Source organism: Odontesthes bonariensis, chromosome 10 (genome assembly GCF_027942865.1).
Source record: "Odontesthes bonariensis isolate fOdoBon6 chromosome 10, fOdoBon6.hap1, whole genome shotgun sequence".
NCBI classification, from domain to species: Eukaryota; Metazoa; Chordata; class Actinopteri; order Atheriniformes; family Atherinopsidae; genus Odontesthes; species Odontesthes bonariensis.
Genome location: NC_134515.1, coordinates 17326557 through 17339731, shown reverse-complemented (window position 1 = coordinate 17339731; position 13175 = coordinate 17326557). Strand labels below are relative to the sequence as shown.

The following is a 13175-nucleotide window of genomic DNA, read 5'->3' as shown; positions in this document are numbered from 1 at the left end:
TCAAATGCCTAAACCTAACCAAACAGCTAATGCAAATCAATGTTAAGTGTTAAAATGCTACATGGATGATAAACCAGGATTGAGTGGTTGAGTGTATTGTTCCATCATCACCCCTTTTAAAATGGGTAGATTTTTATCATGGGTTTTTCAAAATGGATGAATTTTTTCCATAAGCATGAATCAGTTGATTATAATTTGTGATTACATCATTAACTACTATGAGACTGTGTTGCCAGTAAAACTTCGTCATGACCACCAAGTCTACCACATGTATAAATTCCCTTTATCTGGTTTACTGGATGGATGAGCCCTGCCCCATCTGCAGAGGACAAACATAAAGGTGCAAACTCAAAAGAAAAAACCCAATTAAATGCATTAATTAGAGAGTGACACTCACTGATTTGTTTGAATCTAAGACTTGGCATATACCGTCCTCATTGCTATCTTCAGGATCAGTCAGTATTTGTGTAATAGTGTTAGCCATCAAGATAAACAAAGACTCATTCATCCTTGGTGGAGTCCAGTCCAACATGTCTCCCTCACCTGTACAGAAAGACAGGTTGGTCTCCATGCAGCTCTTCAGAAAATGGAGAACTAGTCCTATCTCTACCAGATTTACTAATGTTTTCCATTGCTTTTCTACATGCAGGCTCAAACTATCTAATTTGCCTCTAACACTATTGGCATAAACAGTTGTACCCATTGTGCTCAATCTTCTTCATATACTGTCTTCTGTATAGTCATACACTGTGTGATTGTGGTCAGAGGCCTCTGACTCTGAAAAGTCAGTCACATTTGAACTAAAATAAAATGACATCCAAAATAAGCCATTTTAACATGTGATCTGCAGCCCTGACATTTTTGAGACATTTTAAGAAGGACTGCATGTGAAAACGCAAGCATCCACAACATTGTGTCCATACCTGTTTCTTCAGACATTCTCTGGTGCTCACATTTGAAAACGGCTACACAGAGGGAGACAGGCACACACCAAGACAGGGAGAGAAACATGGCCAGACACTCACAGAGGGAGGGCTTCCTCCATGAATGGGCTTCGGCTAGGAAAAGCATGTTAGACGGTGCCTGATGTGTGTGTTTGCCCCATGCTAATCTTATCATGGGTTTATTCATCATGAGGCCCGGTCTCTTCAGCACTGGAGAGCTGGAGATGAGTGCTTGTGCAGGATGGGTGATCCATCCTGGAGCGATCAGCACCAGCAGACAGAGGGACACAAGGAGGCTGCAGAGGCACTGTTTACCTTCTGTCAGTCCTTTGTTAAGTGCCACTAAAAAGCTGTTTGCTATATCAGCAGAGATAAGAGTATGACGGAGGGGTAACTAATGTGTGCAGAGGAGGCTGAAAGTGTTGATGGAGTATGTGTTTTGAAAATTTTATGCATTTCAGGCTTAGCTTTTTAAACTATATGGTTTCTCTCGCCACTTAATTACAAGTTGCTGAATGGCTGAACTATTGCTTCTTTTGTATATATCAGTAGTTAAATGTTTAAAGAGTTACTGGTTGTTGTACCATGGGCTATCTCATCTCATCGCTGGGATATTATAGCATGTTTATGAGTTTTATCATTGCAACTGGATCCTCTATAGATATAGAAACCTGTCTGGGTAGAAAGTGTTCTTTTTTTCACACGTACAATGAATAATAATCTCATACTGTATCTTGTCTAAAAGATGGCCTGAGGGAGTTCAGCATTAGAAGTAATTTATTTGTGTGTGTGTGCGTGTGTGCATGTGCGTGTCTGTGCGTGTGTGTGTGTGTGTGCGCGTGCGTGCGTGCGCTTGTGTGTACCCAGCTGCATTCTCTGCTCTCTTTGCCCATTCTTTGAGCGCATTTGTTTGCAATGAACCCATCCACTTATTGACACTTGTCTCCCTTGCCCCTTGCATGACAATCCAGGCAATAAAACCACAAGTGGAGTACACACTGTTCAACTGTTACCATAAGAACAACAAGAACGAAGAGGATGAGTGTTTGCCTTCCCATGGTATGAAAAGAAAAGGAGAGGGAAGGATATAAAAGAGGGAAAAAAAGATAAGAGTTTGTCATGTGTGAAGCGCAAAGACACACTGACGAACAGCATGCATTCATTTCCAGTGTCCCCCTTGGCACAATGCATCCAAATCTGAAAAAGTGGAAAAACTTTATGTTTAAAAGAGAAAAAAACAAGTTGATCTAGTGGCACTAAAAGGGAAGGAAGGGCTCAAAAGTTGACCACATCTGCTGTAAGGATTTACCCCACTTTCCCCAGACAGAGATATACACACACACACAACAGAACAGCCCATATGCGATGGGATCAGACACCAGGACATCCTGTTTGCCTGTTTAGGGGACAATGCCCTCAGCGCTAAGGTGATAATGCTCTTGCAACACTATGGCTGTCACCACCTAGCTTAACCAGGGTCCAGAGAGGACCACAGGTCTCTGCACAGTGGGATAGCTGATCAGGAAAGGATGCTTTTCAACACATCCCAGAGTAGAATATCCTTTTGTCAAAATGCTTGTATTTCATTTGTAAAATATAAACCAAGCACTCAGACTTTCCTTGCTCAACAGTAATATGCTGATGGAATAATGTTTAAAATGCTAACTTTGCATTTTTATTAATGCAAGGAAGCACAGTGTACTTGTTCCTAAAACAGGAAATCTGCGTTTAAGAAACCGCGTTTATTACAATAAAAACGATTAAAAAATCAGTCCTGTAACAAAACCAGTATTAAAGTAAGCACAGAGGAGGATGGGAAAGAGGTATAAAATATCACCTTGGAAAAATGTAAATATTCTCAAGTCAACAAAAGAGTTTTGGAAAACAATGGCCAACATTAAATTGGCTTAACTACATTGTACTGTATGTACAGGTATGTCATCTGCATTAGTATCTGAATAGTAGTTAAACTAATGTATTCAACAGGTCAAACAAGTTAGACAAATCTTAGAAACTACAAGCCAATTTGGGCAAAATGAAAAAAAAAAGACATTTCTTTTTATATACATTTGACCACTTTCTACATTTTTACCATTCTTTCTTTTTCTCAAACACTTTAATTTAGCTCCCTTAGATCTGTCCACCCCACCCCCCTTTTCTGTCTTCCTGACCGCTTTGAAGGCATGCCCAGGTGATGCATTTAAGAGACAAACACCAGCCCAAAAAAATCATTATGATAAAAAAAAAAAGCTAATGCTAAACTGGAGCTGTGGGATTGACACCGCTGTCTTTATTTGTTAAGGATATGAAGGCCCAAACAGCAAAGTATCCCTCTCACTTGCTGTCTTTCCATCAACTTGTCAGATTGGTTGAACAAACTTTTGAAATGTTGCATCTAAATTAACAAGTATCAGCGATGATTTCATTCCATATTGGAGCAAATAATTTAGGCTATTTAGTGTAAGTACGGAGGCCAAGTTCTGTAAATATCATGAAAAAAGGATCAAATTTTGAATCAGTATCTCAAAATCTTGGTTTAATATCTCAGAGCCCTGACGTAACATCTCAGAATTCTGATACAGTATCTCAAGTGTCAAAGATACAAAGACACCATTCTGACTTACTTTCTCAGAACTCCAATTTGAATCAATGTCTCAACATTTCTAAGTCGGTAACTTTAGATAATTTTTAGTTTAGTTCAGTCTAGTTGAGCTTTGTGTGTGTTTTTAAATGGAAAAGGGCTTCCACACAGAAGACTATTTTATACAAGTTTGTAAAAAAAAAAAAAAAAGGCACAAGCAACACAACCTCAGGCAAGCACAAAAAACTTTTTGGGAAATCGATGGCCTTCGTTCAATTAGAATTTTTTTTTTCCATCAGCCTCTTGTTGTCTCTACATTTTCTCAAACACAAACCTTGTGCTGTCTCATGCAATATGAATGGAAAACAACTGCAGTTATAAACGATTTATTAACATTTAATTCTATTTGTGAATCATGAACCAGTCCCATACATAGTACAGTTCAACCTCTATCAATAAAAAAAATCACTACATTTTTTGTATGTTGATGATACAGGGTGGTGCATTGATATCAGCTGGTAAATCTGGAAAAATCCCACTGTTTTCCTACTGCTCCCAACAGTAGGTCAAGTGTAAACAAATAAATGCATCGTTGTAACACATGTGTGATGAAAATTGTGAAATTTGCTGGAATATCAACACCACCTACTTACACCATCAATATCAATATCAATATCCTGTCTTCTACTGGAACATGGACGATTACCAACTCCTGCTTCAGAGGCGTGTGTGTGAGCCATGGTAGAGCTAAAAACTGTTGAGCAAAGGTTATTTTACCTATACAGAAAAAAAAAAAGAAAAGGCACTAGTGATAATGGTGTGTATGATGTACGACCACATGACTGAGGTTGGGAGAGCTATGAAATTGAAAAAAAAAAAAGCCACAATGCCAGAACACATATTACCATTATGAGCAAGCAAGGTTCAATTGCAACCATACTGTGTATATGCACGATGCATTACACACAGATGTTGCACTGTCTGCAGTACTTGTAGGTGCTGTGTATGCGATACAGAGGAATAAATAAAGGATTGTTTTTTTTTTTCAAACAACTTTCCATAACTCATCTGTTTTTGGTTTAATTAACCTAACCAGTTTTACAATATCCAGTCAGGAGCTGCACCTTTATCTCAGAACACAAATAATAAATCATGTAGCATCGAGGTTCACTTTTATTCTTTTGAAAGACAACACTAGTGTGAAAAGTTTTTTTAATATTCCTCCAATATGATTTATTTTTCTGATTTTGGCACATCTGGGGGGTAAAAAACACTGACTTACAGTAGCTGTAAAACATACATTTATCTTAAAAAACCCGTCTATGAAATAGATTAATGGCTGTTTCTCACAGTCAGCTAACCACACACACACACACACACACACACACACACACACACACACACACACACCAAGAGGAAAAGAATAAAATGCACTCACACATAAACAACAGACACAGACAGAGGCATCATGGAGAGACTCATGAGTCAGAACACTGTGCATGATCCTAAATGTCAAACACAAGTCAGGGCCTGCAGTGAGACATAAGACCACGTACGTACACGCGCACACACACACACACATACATTACCACATAAAGTAATCTAGGGAGGTTTCATACACTAGGTGGAGATATTGAGTCATCTACTTGAATTGATTTTTACTTGTAATTTTGTTTGTAATTCACCGCTTAAACCACCCGAAACAAACAACATGACACTACACGGTTGTGAAGTTTTTTATCATAACACTTACCTCATAGCTGGACTGCAACAGAATGATTATATGTTTGTTTGCCTGTAAGACTGAGTAACTTGTCGTCTCTAAAAATATGTATTTGTTAAACAGAGAATTAACCAAATTAACAAAAGGGACTCACAGAACACAGCCCATCTATCCTTAGAAACTGGATACAGGATAAAAATTGATTTAACACCATGGATAAAAAAGGTTTCATTTTGACATCTTGCATTCAATATCTCTGAAGAAGTATACTTAAAGGGGAAAAAAAGTGCTGACGAACTACAACAGCTGACAAAGCTGAAGGGGGACGACAGGGATGGAATCATTTTTAAAAATGTCCACATTTGAAGACATTGCTCCTCCAAGGCCGCCTCGGTGTCAGCGGGGTGACTGTAACCCTGTCAGAGGACCATTAACTTTCTCCTGTGGAATTTGCATCAGTGGCAAAGGCTGTAAACCACAGGCCTGATGCCATGAAACTGAAGAAGCTGCTGAAAAGCCAAACCTGGCTTCAGACGTGCGTTCTGTAGACAAGCGTCGAGGATCAACGAAAAGCTCGCGGCACCCGGACCTTGTGACATTTGATCAGGCTTGACACGTCTGCTCACCCTAACCTCCACCGTCTGCACACACACGACAACTCACACCCAGCCCCGGGGATAAGTGGTCCCCAGCTATAAATACAAAGACAGGATGGAAGCCTGGTGAGAGCCAAAAAAGAGCAGGCAAAGGGAAGAGGAAGGTGTGTATGACTAAAACATAGAAAATAAACACCTGTTAATAAGGTGTCAGAGTCAGTGAGGTCACTAAAACTGTCAGCTGGACATCTCATTTACCCTTTAAGACCCTTCAAAACTAACACCTGCAAATGTGTCCAGTACTTTCCTAAGTTTCAGCACCTTTTTTTCCCTTTTTTTTTTACCATGTCCCCAGTTTTCTAAATCCGTCTGTCTGTCTCTTGTGCTGACCCGCCTCTCCCTATCACCCTCTCTGACTCTCAAGAAAACAGGTGTGAGGAGGACTGTCCACACACACACACACACACACACTTCATTGCCTGGGACCTTCTCCAACCCCTCCTTTCCCCTTCCACAACCTGCGGCCAAAGCATGCAGAACATTTCCTTCTGTCCGAGTAGCTGCAGCGTCTTCAGTTTTAGGTGCAAATATAGCCTGTCATTCCTGTGAATGCCGGAGCTGGGGAGCTCCCAAACAATCCACGGACACAGTCCATACCGTGGCCAGTATTCCTGCATTCAGCCTTTAATCAGTGAGGAGGAACTAACCAAGGAAATTCCCTTCTCTTTCATTCAGCGAAAACAATCTTGGTGCTTTGTGGCAAATGGTCGCCTGTACAGGTTTGAACATTTAAAAAGGCGTTAAGTTACCTCCTCCCAAAGGTTAGTTCATAAAGGACCACACTGGAACACAAACAGCTGTTGGCTGTGGTCAGCTTCCTTTCTTGTCTGTGAATGAAAATGTGTTCATAATCCTTTGGTATGGTGTTGATATTCTATCAAATTTCACAATTTTCATCACAAATGTGTTACAAGGGTCAGGTGTGAACAAATAAACATAAATAAACATGTTGTGAGCAGTTGCTGTCCTTATTGAGAACCAATGTGGAGGAGAGAGCTGGAGGTTCGAGTTGCAGCACCTGCACGTGTGAGGGGCGCAGCACTCACTGAAACTACCTGCTGCAGAAAGTGCACACAACAAGCATCAAGTGCCGCCTAAACAGGGCCTAATGCAACAATGGCCTTTGTGGAATTGGAGGGAGACGTGATGTTAAATGTTTGGCGGCAACGTTGTGCGCGCGTTCCTCCATTCAATCGCTAATGAGAATGATAATTTGTGGCTCCTCTGATGACCCCGACCCCCTTCAATGGTGACTTCTCCCGAGGGACGTGATTGCGCAGATCCCCGAGGGACACCCAGACCTCTGTAGGAATGCTTTTTATCACTAGGCCTATTGAGGCATTCCCGCCTTTTTCGGTTTTATAAAGTGGTTAATAAACCAAAAATTTGCCTCTATGCTGGACTGGTAGTTCGGAGGGTTGAGGAGTGGGGAACAGCACTTCTGGTTTAAATATTAAAGTATCTAATATCTGGATGGTGTTTTTTACTCCCATAGAAATAAGCTTTTTTTTTTTTTTTTTTTTACTTTAGGCTGAAATTTTCAACTTTTGTTGGAAAAACGTCTCAAATTTGACAAAAACTGTCAGAACTACATTCCTTTTTCTCCCCCACACACACATTTCCCAACACATGTCTGCAGAGCAGACGCAGGAGGTTTCACATTTGCAGATTACTACAGAATGTTGCCATGAAAATATTAGAACCTGACTGTGTATGCTGAATCCAAGTCTCCCTCGATCCTTCGTGTTTACATCGGACCAGGCGCCCTTCTTGGCGTCCACGCGTTTGTGTGTTCGCCTCCTCACCTCCGCAGAGCGGCTGCACGACCCGGCCTGCCAGCGGGGATTTACTGACTGGCGCTGTGCCCGGCCGCAGGCAGACTAGTTCGCTCAGTTCTCACGACCTCAGCTTCACAAAGGCATCTCTGAACTATTAACTCAGACACGAAGGCAGTAGGAACAACCGCAGAACCCACACATGCTGCCAACTTGTGTTTCAGTTAGCCTCCGCGCAGAAGGAAGCTGCTGAAGCGTCGCAGACAGCCGAGTTTCAGTATGCAATTTACTGGTGGTGTCATCTGCAGGGCACTGGCACTCTGGAGGGTGAAAGTGAGAACGCAAGTAGACCTACACGATTTACCAAGGAGCCCCAACTGTAAAAGGAAGATTAATACCAGGAGTTGTATAAGTGAAAAACACTCGTTACCAGTCACGTACGCATTTGATTCTGTCATTGAAATAACAGAAAAGAAATCATATTAAAGGATTGTTTAAAGAGTGATTACTTTACTTTTAAGTCTTCACTGTGTCCCTATATGCAAAATTAATTGTCCACATTCTTCACAAGCTCTAAAAGACCTGGATATTTAAGTTTGGAGCCTTAATATATTGAATGTGCTGGTGACTCAAACACTCTCAACCCGTCTTTCTGAAGGCCTGTGCCAGCCATGCGCACCTTAGGCGCGCCGGTGGAGTATTAAATGTTAAGGGGTTTTGACCAGCGGTCTCCAGGCTGTAACCTTATCACGAGTACAGGGGCCTGCTCACCGCAAGTGGCTGACACCCGGCTGCCTGACACAGAAACACAGCCGTCAGTTCCGTCCCCACTAACAGGGGGAAGATAGGTTTACGCTCAGATATAAACGAAAACATTGGAAAGCGGAGGAGACCTTTGGCATAACGTGTTTAGAGCCGTGAGGAAGAGGCACCTAAACAGGTTTAAAGCCACATAAACAGTTTCAGTCTCTGTGTGAGTCTGTGTGCGGAAGATTCAAGTTTGAATTAAGTTTCAAATCTTCCAAAACACGCAACAGGTTTATCTGCCTCGACGTTTTTTTCTCTTCTTTTTAACTGATCTCCGAAAGAAAAGTCTAAGTTCCCTCGTTCCCTCCTCCGTGGAGGTGTAGGCCCACTGGGAGTGGGATTGAACAATTGATGCACAAAAGAAAGCGAGGATCCTTCCATATTCTCCTTTCACTGAGGCAATCTGTTAGTGACATTAACCCCTGAGCGCATTTCCCAGGCTCATGAATAGGGTTTAAGACTTCTTAAAGCTCCCGCTGCATACAGGATGAGACCCCTTTCAAGCTTTTAATTACCTTTATAGCAATAGAAAAATACACCCCCATTGTCCCAAGGACCATTCTCCAAAAAAGGCCCAGATGTAAGGAGCTCCCGCCAAACCGGTGACAAGGTGCCCACTTGAAACCTACAAGGCAGGAGCTTAAAATGGGATGATAAAATGCATCTTCATGGTTTTATCTCCAATTAGGAGTGACTTTTCCGCACTTTTTTTACGCATCAGGTTAAAAAAAATGTAGGAAAAATACACTCAAAGAGAGCAAGCGCGGCAGAAAGAGACTGTAGACAAGACATTGAATTTCAGAAATCTCATTTATTAAAACAATGGGTTAGCACCCAACTTCAGTTTCCTTTCCTTTCAACACAAAATGCAGAATATAAAACACAGCTTTGGTATAACAGTCGATAACACCTCTGTACAAAACTAAACCTTTTCATAAAAAGTACTTCAGAAAAAAAGTTTCCTATAAATCTTCCATCTGCATCTTTACCATTGACATCCAAATGTTGGAATCAACAATAAATTATAAAAAGAAGGGGGGGTGGGGTGGGGGGTGGGAGGTGGGAGTGCCGTTTAAAGCAGCTCTGTTCCATAAAACGAAACATTGAAAACTACTGGGGGTATAAAGTGGTTAGAGTTCCCATCCCGTAGCGGAGAAGTCACAGGTTGAACTCCCGCAACAGTTGTGTGTGCTGCCAGTTAAAGTCTAAACTGACAAAGTAATGCAAACTGGTTTCACATGAGTGTCTGGTTCTTGAAGCTACCAAGGCCGCCACACTGGCTCGCTGCTCTCGGGGCCGGTGCTCAGCCCCACGGGGCTCACTGCCTGGGACCCCCCGGAGAAGGAAGTCATACCATGGACAGGAGATGCTGCAGTCGGCGCAGAACTGCCGTGTACCGGACTGGCGTTAATTGAGACAGGCACCCCTGCGTTCGCGTAAAGAGGGATGACAGGGGCCGTGGCTGAGGCAAAGGCTGGGTTTGGGATCAAAAAAGCGAACTGTCCATCGCTCGCGGGAACCAGCTGAAAACCACCAAAGACTTTAGGTGAGACGGCCTCTGCAGGACTGAGTTTGGAGCTCATAGCAGCAGCACTGATGGGCAGAGTGGATGGGAGCTGCACATGGAGAGGCTGAGCCAGGTGAGTCTGCTGGGACGGGGTCTGCTGCGGGTAGTTCATGGACATCATCTGGCTCATGCAGCTGGACAGGTGGTTGAGGAGCCTCGACCTCACCTCCGTGTTCACCCCTTCAGAGGTAGACAAGAAGCGGGTGACCTCGTTCATGCACTCGTTGAATCCGGCCCTGTATTTGCTCAGAACCGTGGCATCAGCTGAGAGCGCTGCTGGCATGAGAGAAAGAAGGCGGGACATTAGTGACGTTTTTATGGCTCATCTGGCAAGGTTTTGGTTTCATTAAAACTTCTGACCCACTTGTGTGATTAAATGAACTTACCGCTCATCTGCACGCGCTGCAGGTTCCTCAGATGTTTCACCGTCATCTCCAGGATGTCTGCTTTTTCCAGCTTGGAGTGTCTGGAGCTCTGCAGGAAACAACGTGAAAGTTGGAGTCACTTACAGGCAGGCGCCTTTGGTGCGAAATGACCGCTTATGAAGGGTAGAGACTTGAGAGACCATCTTTCTCAACTTACATCTTTCTTCAGTGCATCCAGGATGAGAGTCTTGAGCTGCCCTAGGCTTTCGTTTATTCTCGCTCTACGGCGTTTTTCCATGATGGGTTTGGACGACTGCAACAATAAACAAATGAAACAATTGCAGGTCAATATTCTGTTTGCAAACCACACATCATGCCACAAACCCAACCTGTTGACGAAATGAAGCTTTTCTAGAGCCCTCTATCTTAATGACATTAAATGATGGGGCTTATGAAAACAAAAAATCCTTACTTTTCTATGCTCGCTGGCATTTTTCGGTTTGTCCGGTGTGTGCGATCCGTTTGCAGGGGCTCCGGCAATCGGAGATGCCGTCTGCTTTTCCATCGTGTCAGCTGGCATTATTGATCAAAAGGGGTAAAAGACGTAAAGACGTAAATCCTCTTTGTGCGGGAAACACAAAATCACTCGGAGCCACTGCAGGACGTATAAGATGCGCCTGACTGTCGTGTCCCAAAGATGAGTCTCTGTCGTGCCGCTTGTTATCACTGAGCTGTCATCCGAGTACGGGAGCGTGCGGAGTACCGTGCACAGCTACTCTCCACTTCTGCCGCCGACACACGCCGCTGTGCTACTTATAGACGGCTCGCGTGCTCCCAGTTCGTGTGAAACCCTCTCTGCATTCTTTCCCACACTCGCCTCAGCCAATAGCAGACAGGACTCACCCATTGGGCGCGGGGCAGACCGCTGATTGGACAACACCCCCGCGGGCCGTCAGTCACGCGCTGCTCAATCAGCCCTGCAGGGACAAACAACAAAGCGGAGCGAGCAACAGCGGCCGGGCTGGGCTGTGAAGAGATAAGAGGGGGGAATGCGCTGGATGTTTGCTTCTAACTTTGCTCCTTGCTCGTCAAAAATGTTACAGGGCTTCATATGAGTGTGCGTGTTTGTGTGTTTGTTGGCCAACGGGAAGAATGCAGAGTCTGTCTGTTCCGACCCAAGAAGTCGCCCAACTTTGTCAGTGTGTTTTTTATTCCGAAAACGATAGGGATCATTGCGTTTATTACATTCTTTCATGACTCCACAGTAATTATTCATAATGAGAGAGACAGTGCGTTTTGGTGACAGCCGTTAGAGGTGTGCTTATAAAAGTCGACATCCAGATCAAATTCCAAATAAACTAGAAATTTACCCCCTCACCAAACTTGAAAACAAATACACTCTTTATCTATTTGGAGACTCCTCTTTCGCCTCCAACGAGAAGACGTCTGTACTGGCACGCGAGGCGGTCCGCAGCAGCACGCACCAAGCCAATGGCATGCGGCCACTTTATGCAAATAAAGCAGCGCGCTCTCCGATTGGCTGTGCAACGAGCTCTGTGTCAATCATCCCAGAGCGGGAGCTGCTCAAAGTGGTGGAGGAGGTGAAGGAGGGGGCACATCTGTCCGCGTGCCATTTGCGCACGGTCTTCACCGGTCTGCGTTGAGCACGTGCCAAAATTTGTAGATTACAGCTTCCAGACCCAAGAAAATAAAAAGGTTTATAATCTGGAAACAATACATTTAATAGAATAGAATAGAATAGAATAGAATAGACTGCATTGTGCAATCTAAGAGCCCCTGTTCCTCTCATAGCCATGTCGTCAATCAAAATTATATTATTGGGAGAGCTTTGCAGGTAAAACTATAAAATAGTCCAAACAACAGGTATTTTTGTCAGCACCTCTCACACGATCTATTTTTAGAAAAAAATGGGGGAGCAGGCCATTAGTCGTAGGCCTTCGGTGCAATCATCATAACACAGAGACCTTTAAACCAACACGTTGACATCTTCCCACCAGCATACTTGCAGCCAGTGAGTGAAGGAGGAGGGCACCATCTAGTGACTCATGTGTGAAAGTCAACCAGTTTAAAAGGATGGATCTCTGGTCATTGAATAATCTGCACCTGCACTAAATGTTCAGCTCTTTATCAACTCTGATAGAAACGTATATTTTCATTGCAAGCATGCCTTGCTGCAGAATTAGGCCTGTTTTCTGTGAACGCTGTACAAGAGCCTTGCTTGGTGTGTCATGGAGGAGCATGGATACTGTGCACTGAGTAACTTTTCTTACTTAGTGAGTTTAATTTATTTTCATTCTGTATAATCCTGTGACTTTCGAGTTTTGTTTTGTTTTTCAACGCTAGATAAAAGAGGTATATGAGAACCAAGAATAAGGAACGAGCCTCTGGAGTGAGGAAAGGCTGTTCGACATTCTCACTTTCTTGATATGACCACAAGGTGGCACATCCCTGTGTACATGACTAAAACTTGTAAAGGAGCAGTGGCAGTAAAAACTAAGAAAAAAGTAACACTGTGTTGTTTTATAATGCACTTCATATAGATGTTATAAACGTATAAAAAAATATGAACTGTGGGTTAAAAAAATCATTTGAAGAATTCTTTAAAAAGAAATGTTATTTAGATACATAATACTGAAGTTATTTATATTTATTTGATCATATTAGCATGTGTTTTAATGCATTTCATTTATGCTTTCCTGTTAAAAGAAAAACATTCACATACTTTCATCTGGATCT

General features: G+C 42.9%; 1 protein-coding gene across 2 annotated transcripts; it reads right to left on the bottom strand.

Moving 5' to 3' along the window:
* Window positions 1–9277: 9277 nt before the first annotated feature.
* her9 (hairy-related 9) lies at window positions 9278–11210 on the bottom strand. Of its 2 annotated transcripts, none has more exons than XM_075475642.1 (4): window positions 10891–11210; window positions 10636–10731; window positions 10440–10527; window positions 9278–10329 (listed from the first exon to the last, which is right to left on the bottom strand). In XM_075475642.1, exons 1-4 carry the CDS (start codon window positions 10996–10998, stop codon window positions 9746–9748), a joined length of 876 nt encoding a protein of 291 aa, XP_075331757.1. In that variant the 5' UTR covers window positions 10999–11210; the 3' UTR covers window positions 9278–9745. The 2 variants fall into 2 exon arrangements, with proteins under 2 accessions (XP_075331757.1, XP_075331758.1); XM_075475643.1 differs by having other exon boundaries at window positions 9278–10326.
* Between the last annotated feature and the right edge of the window lie 1965 nt (window positions 11211–13175).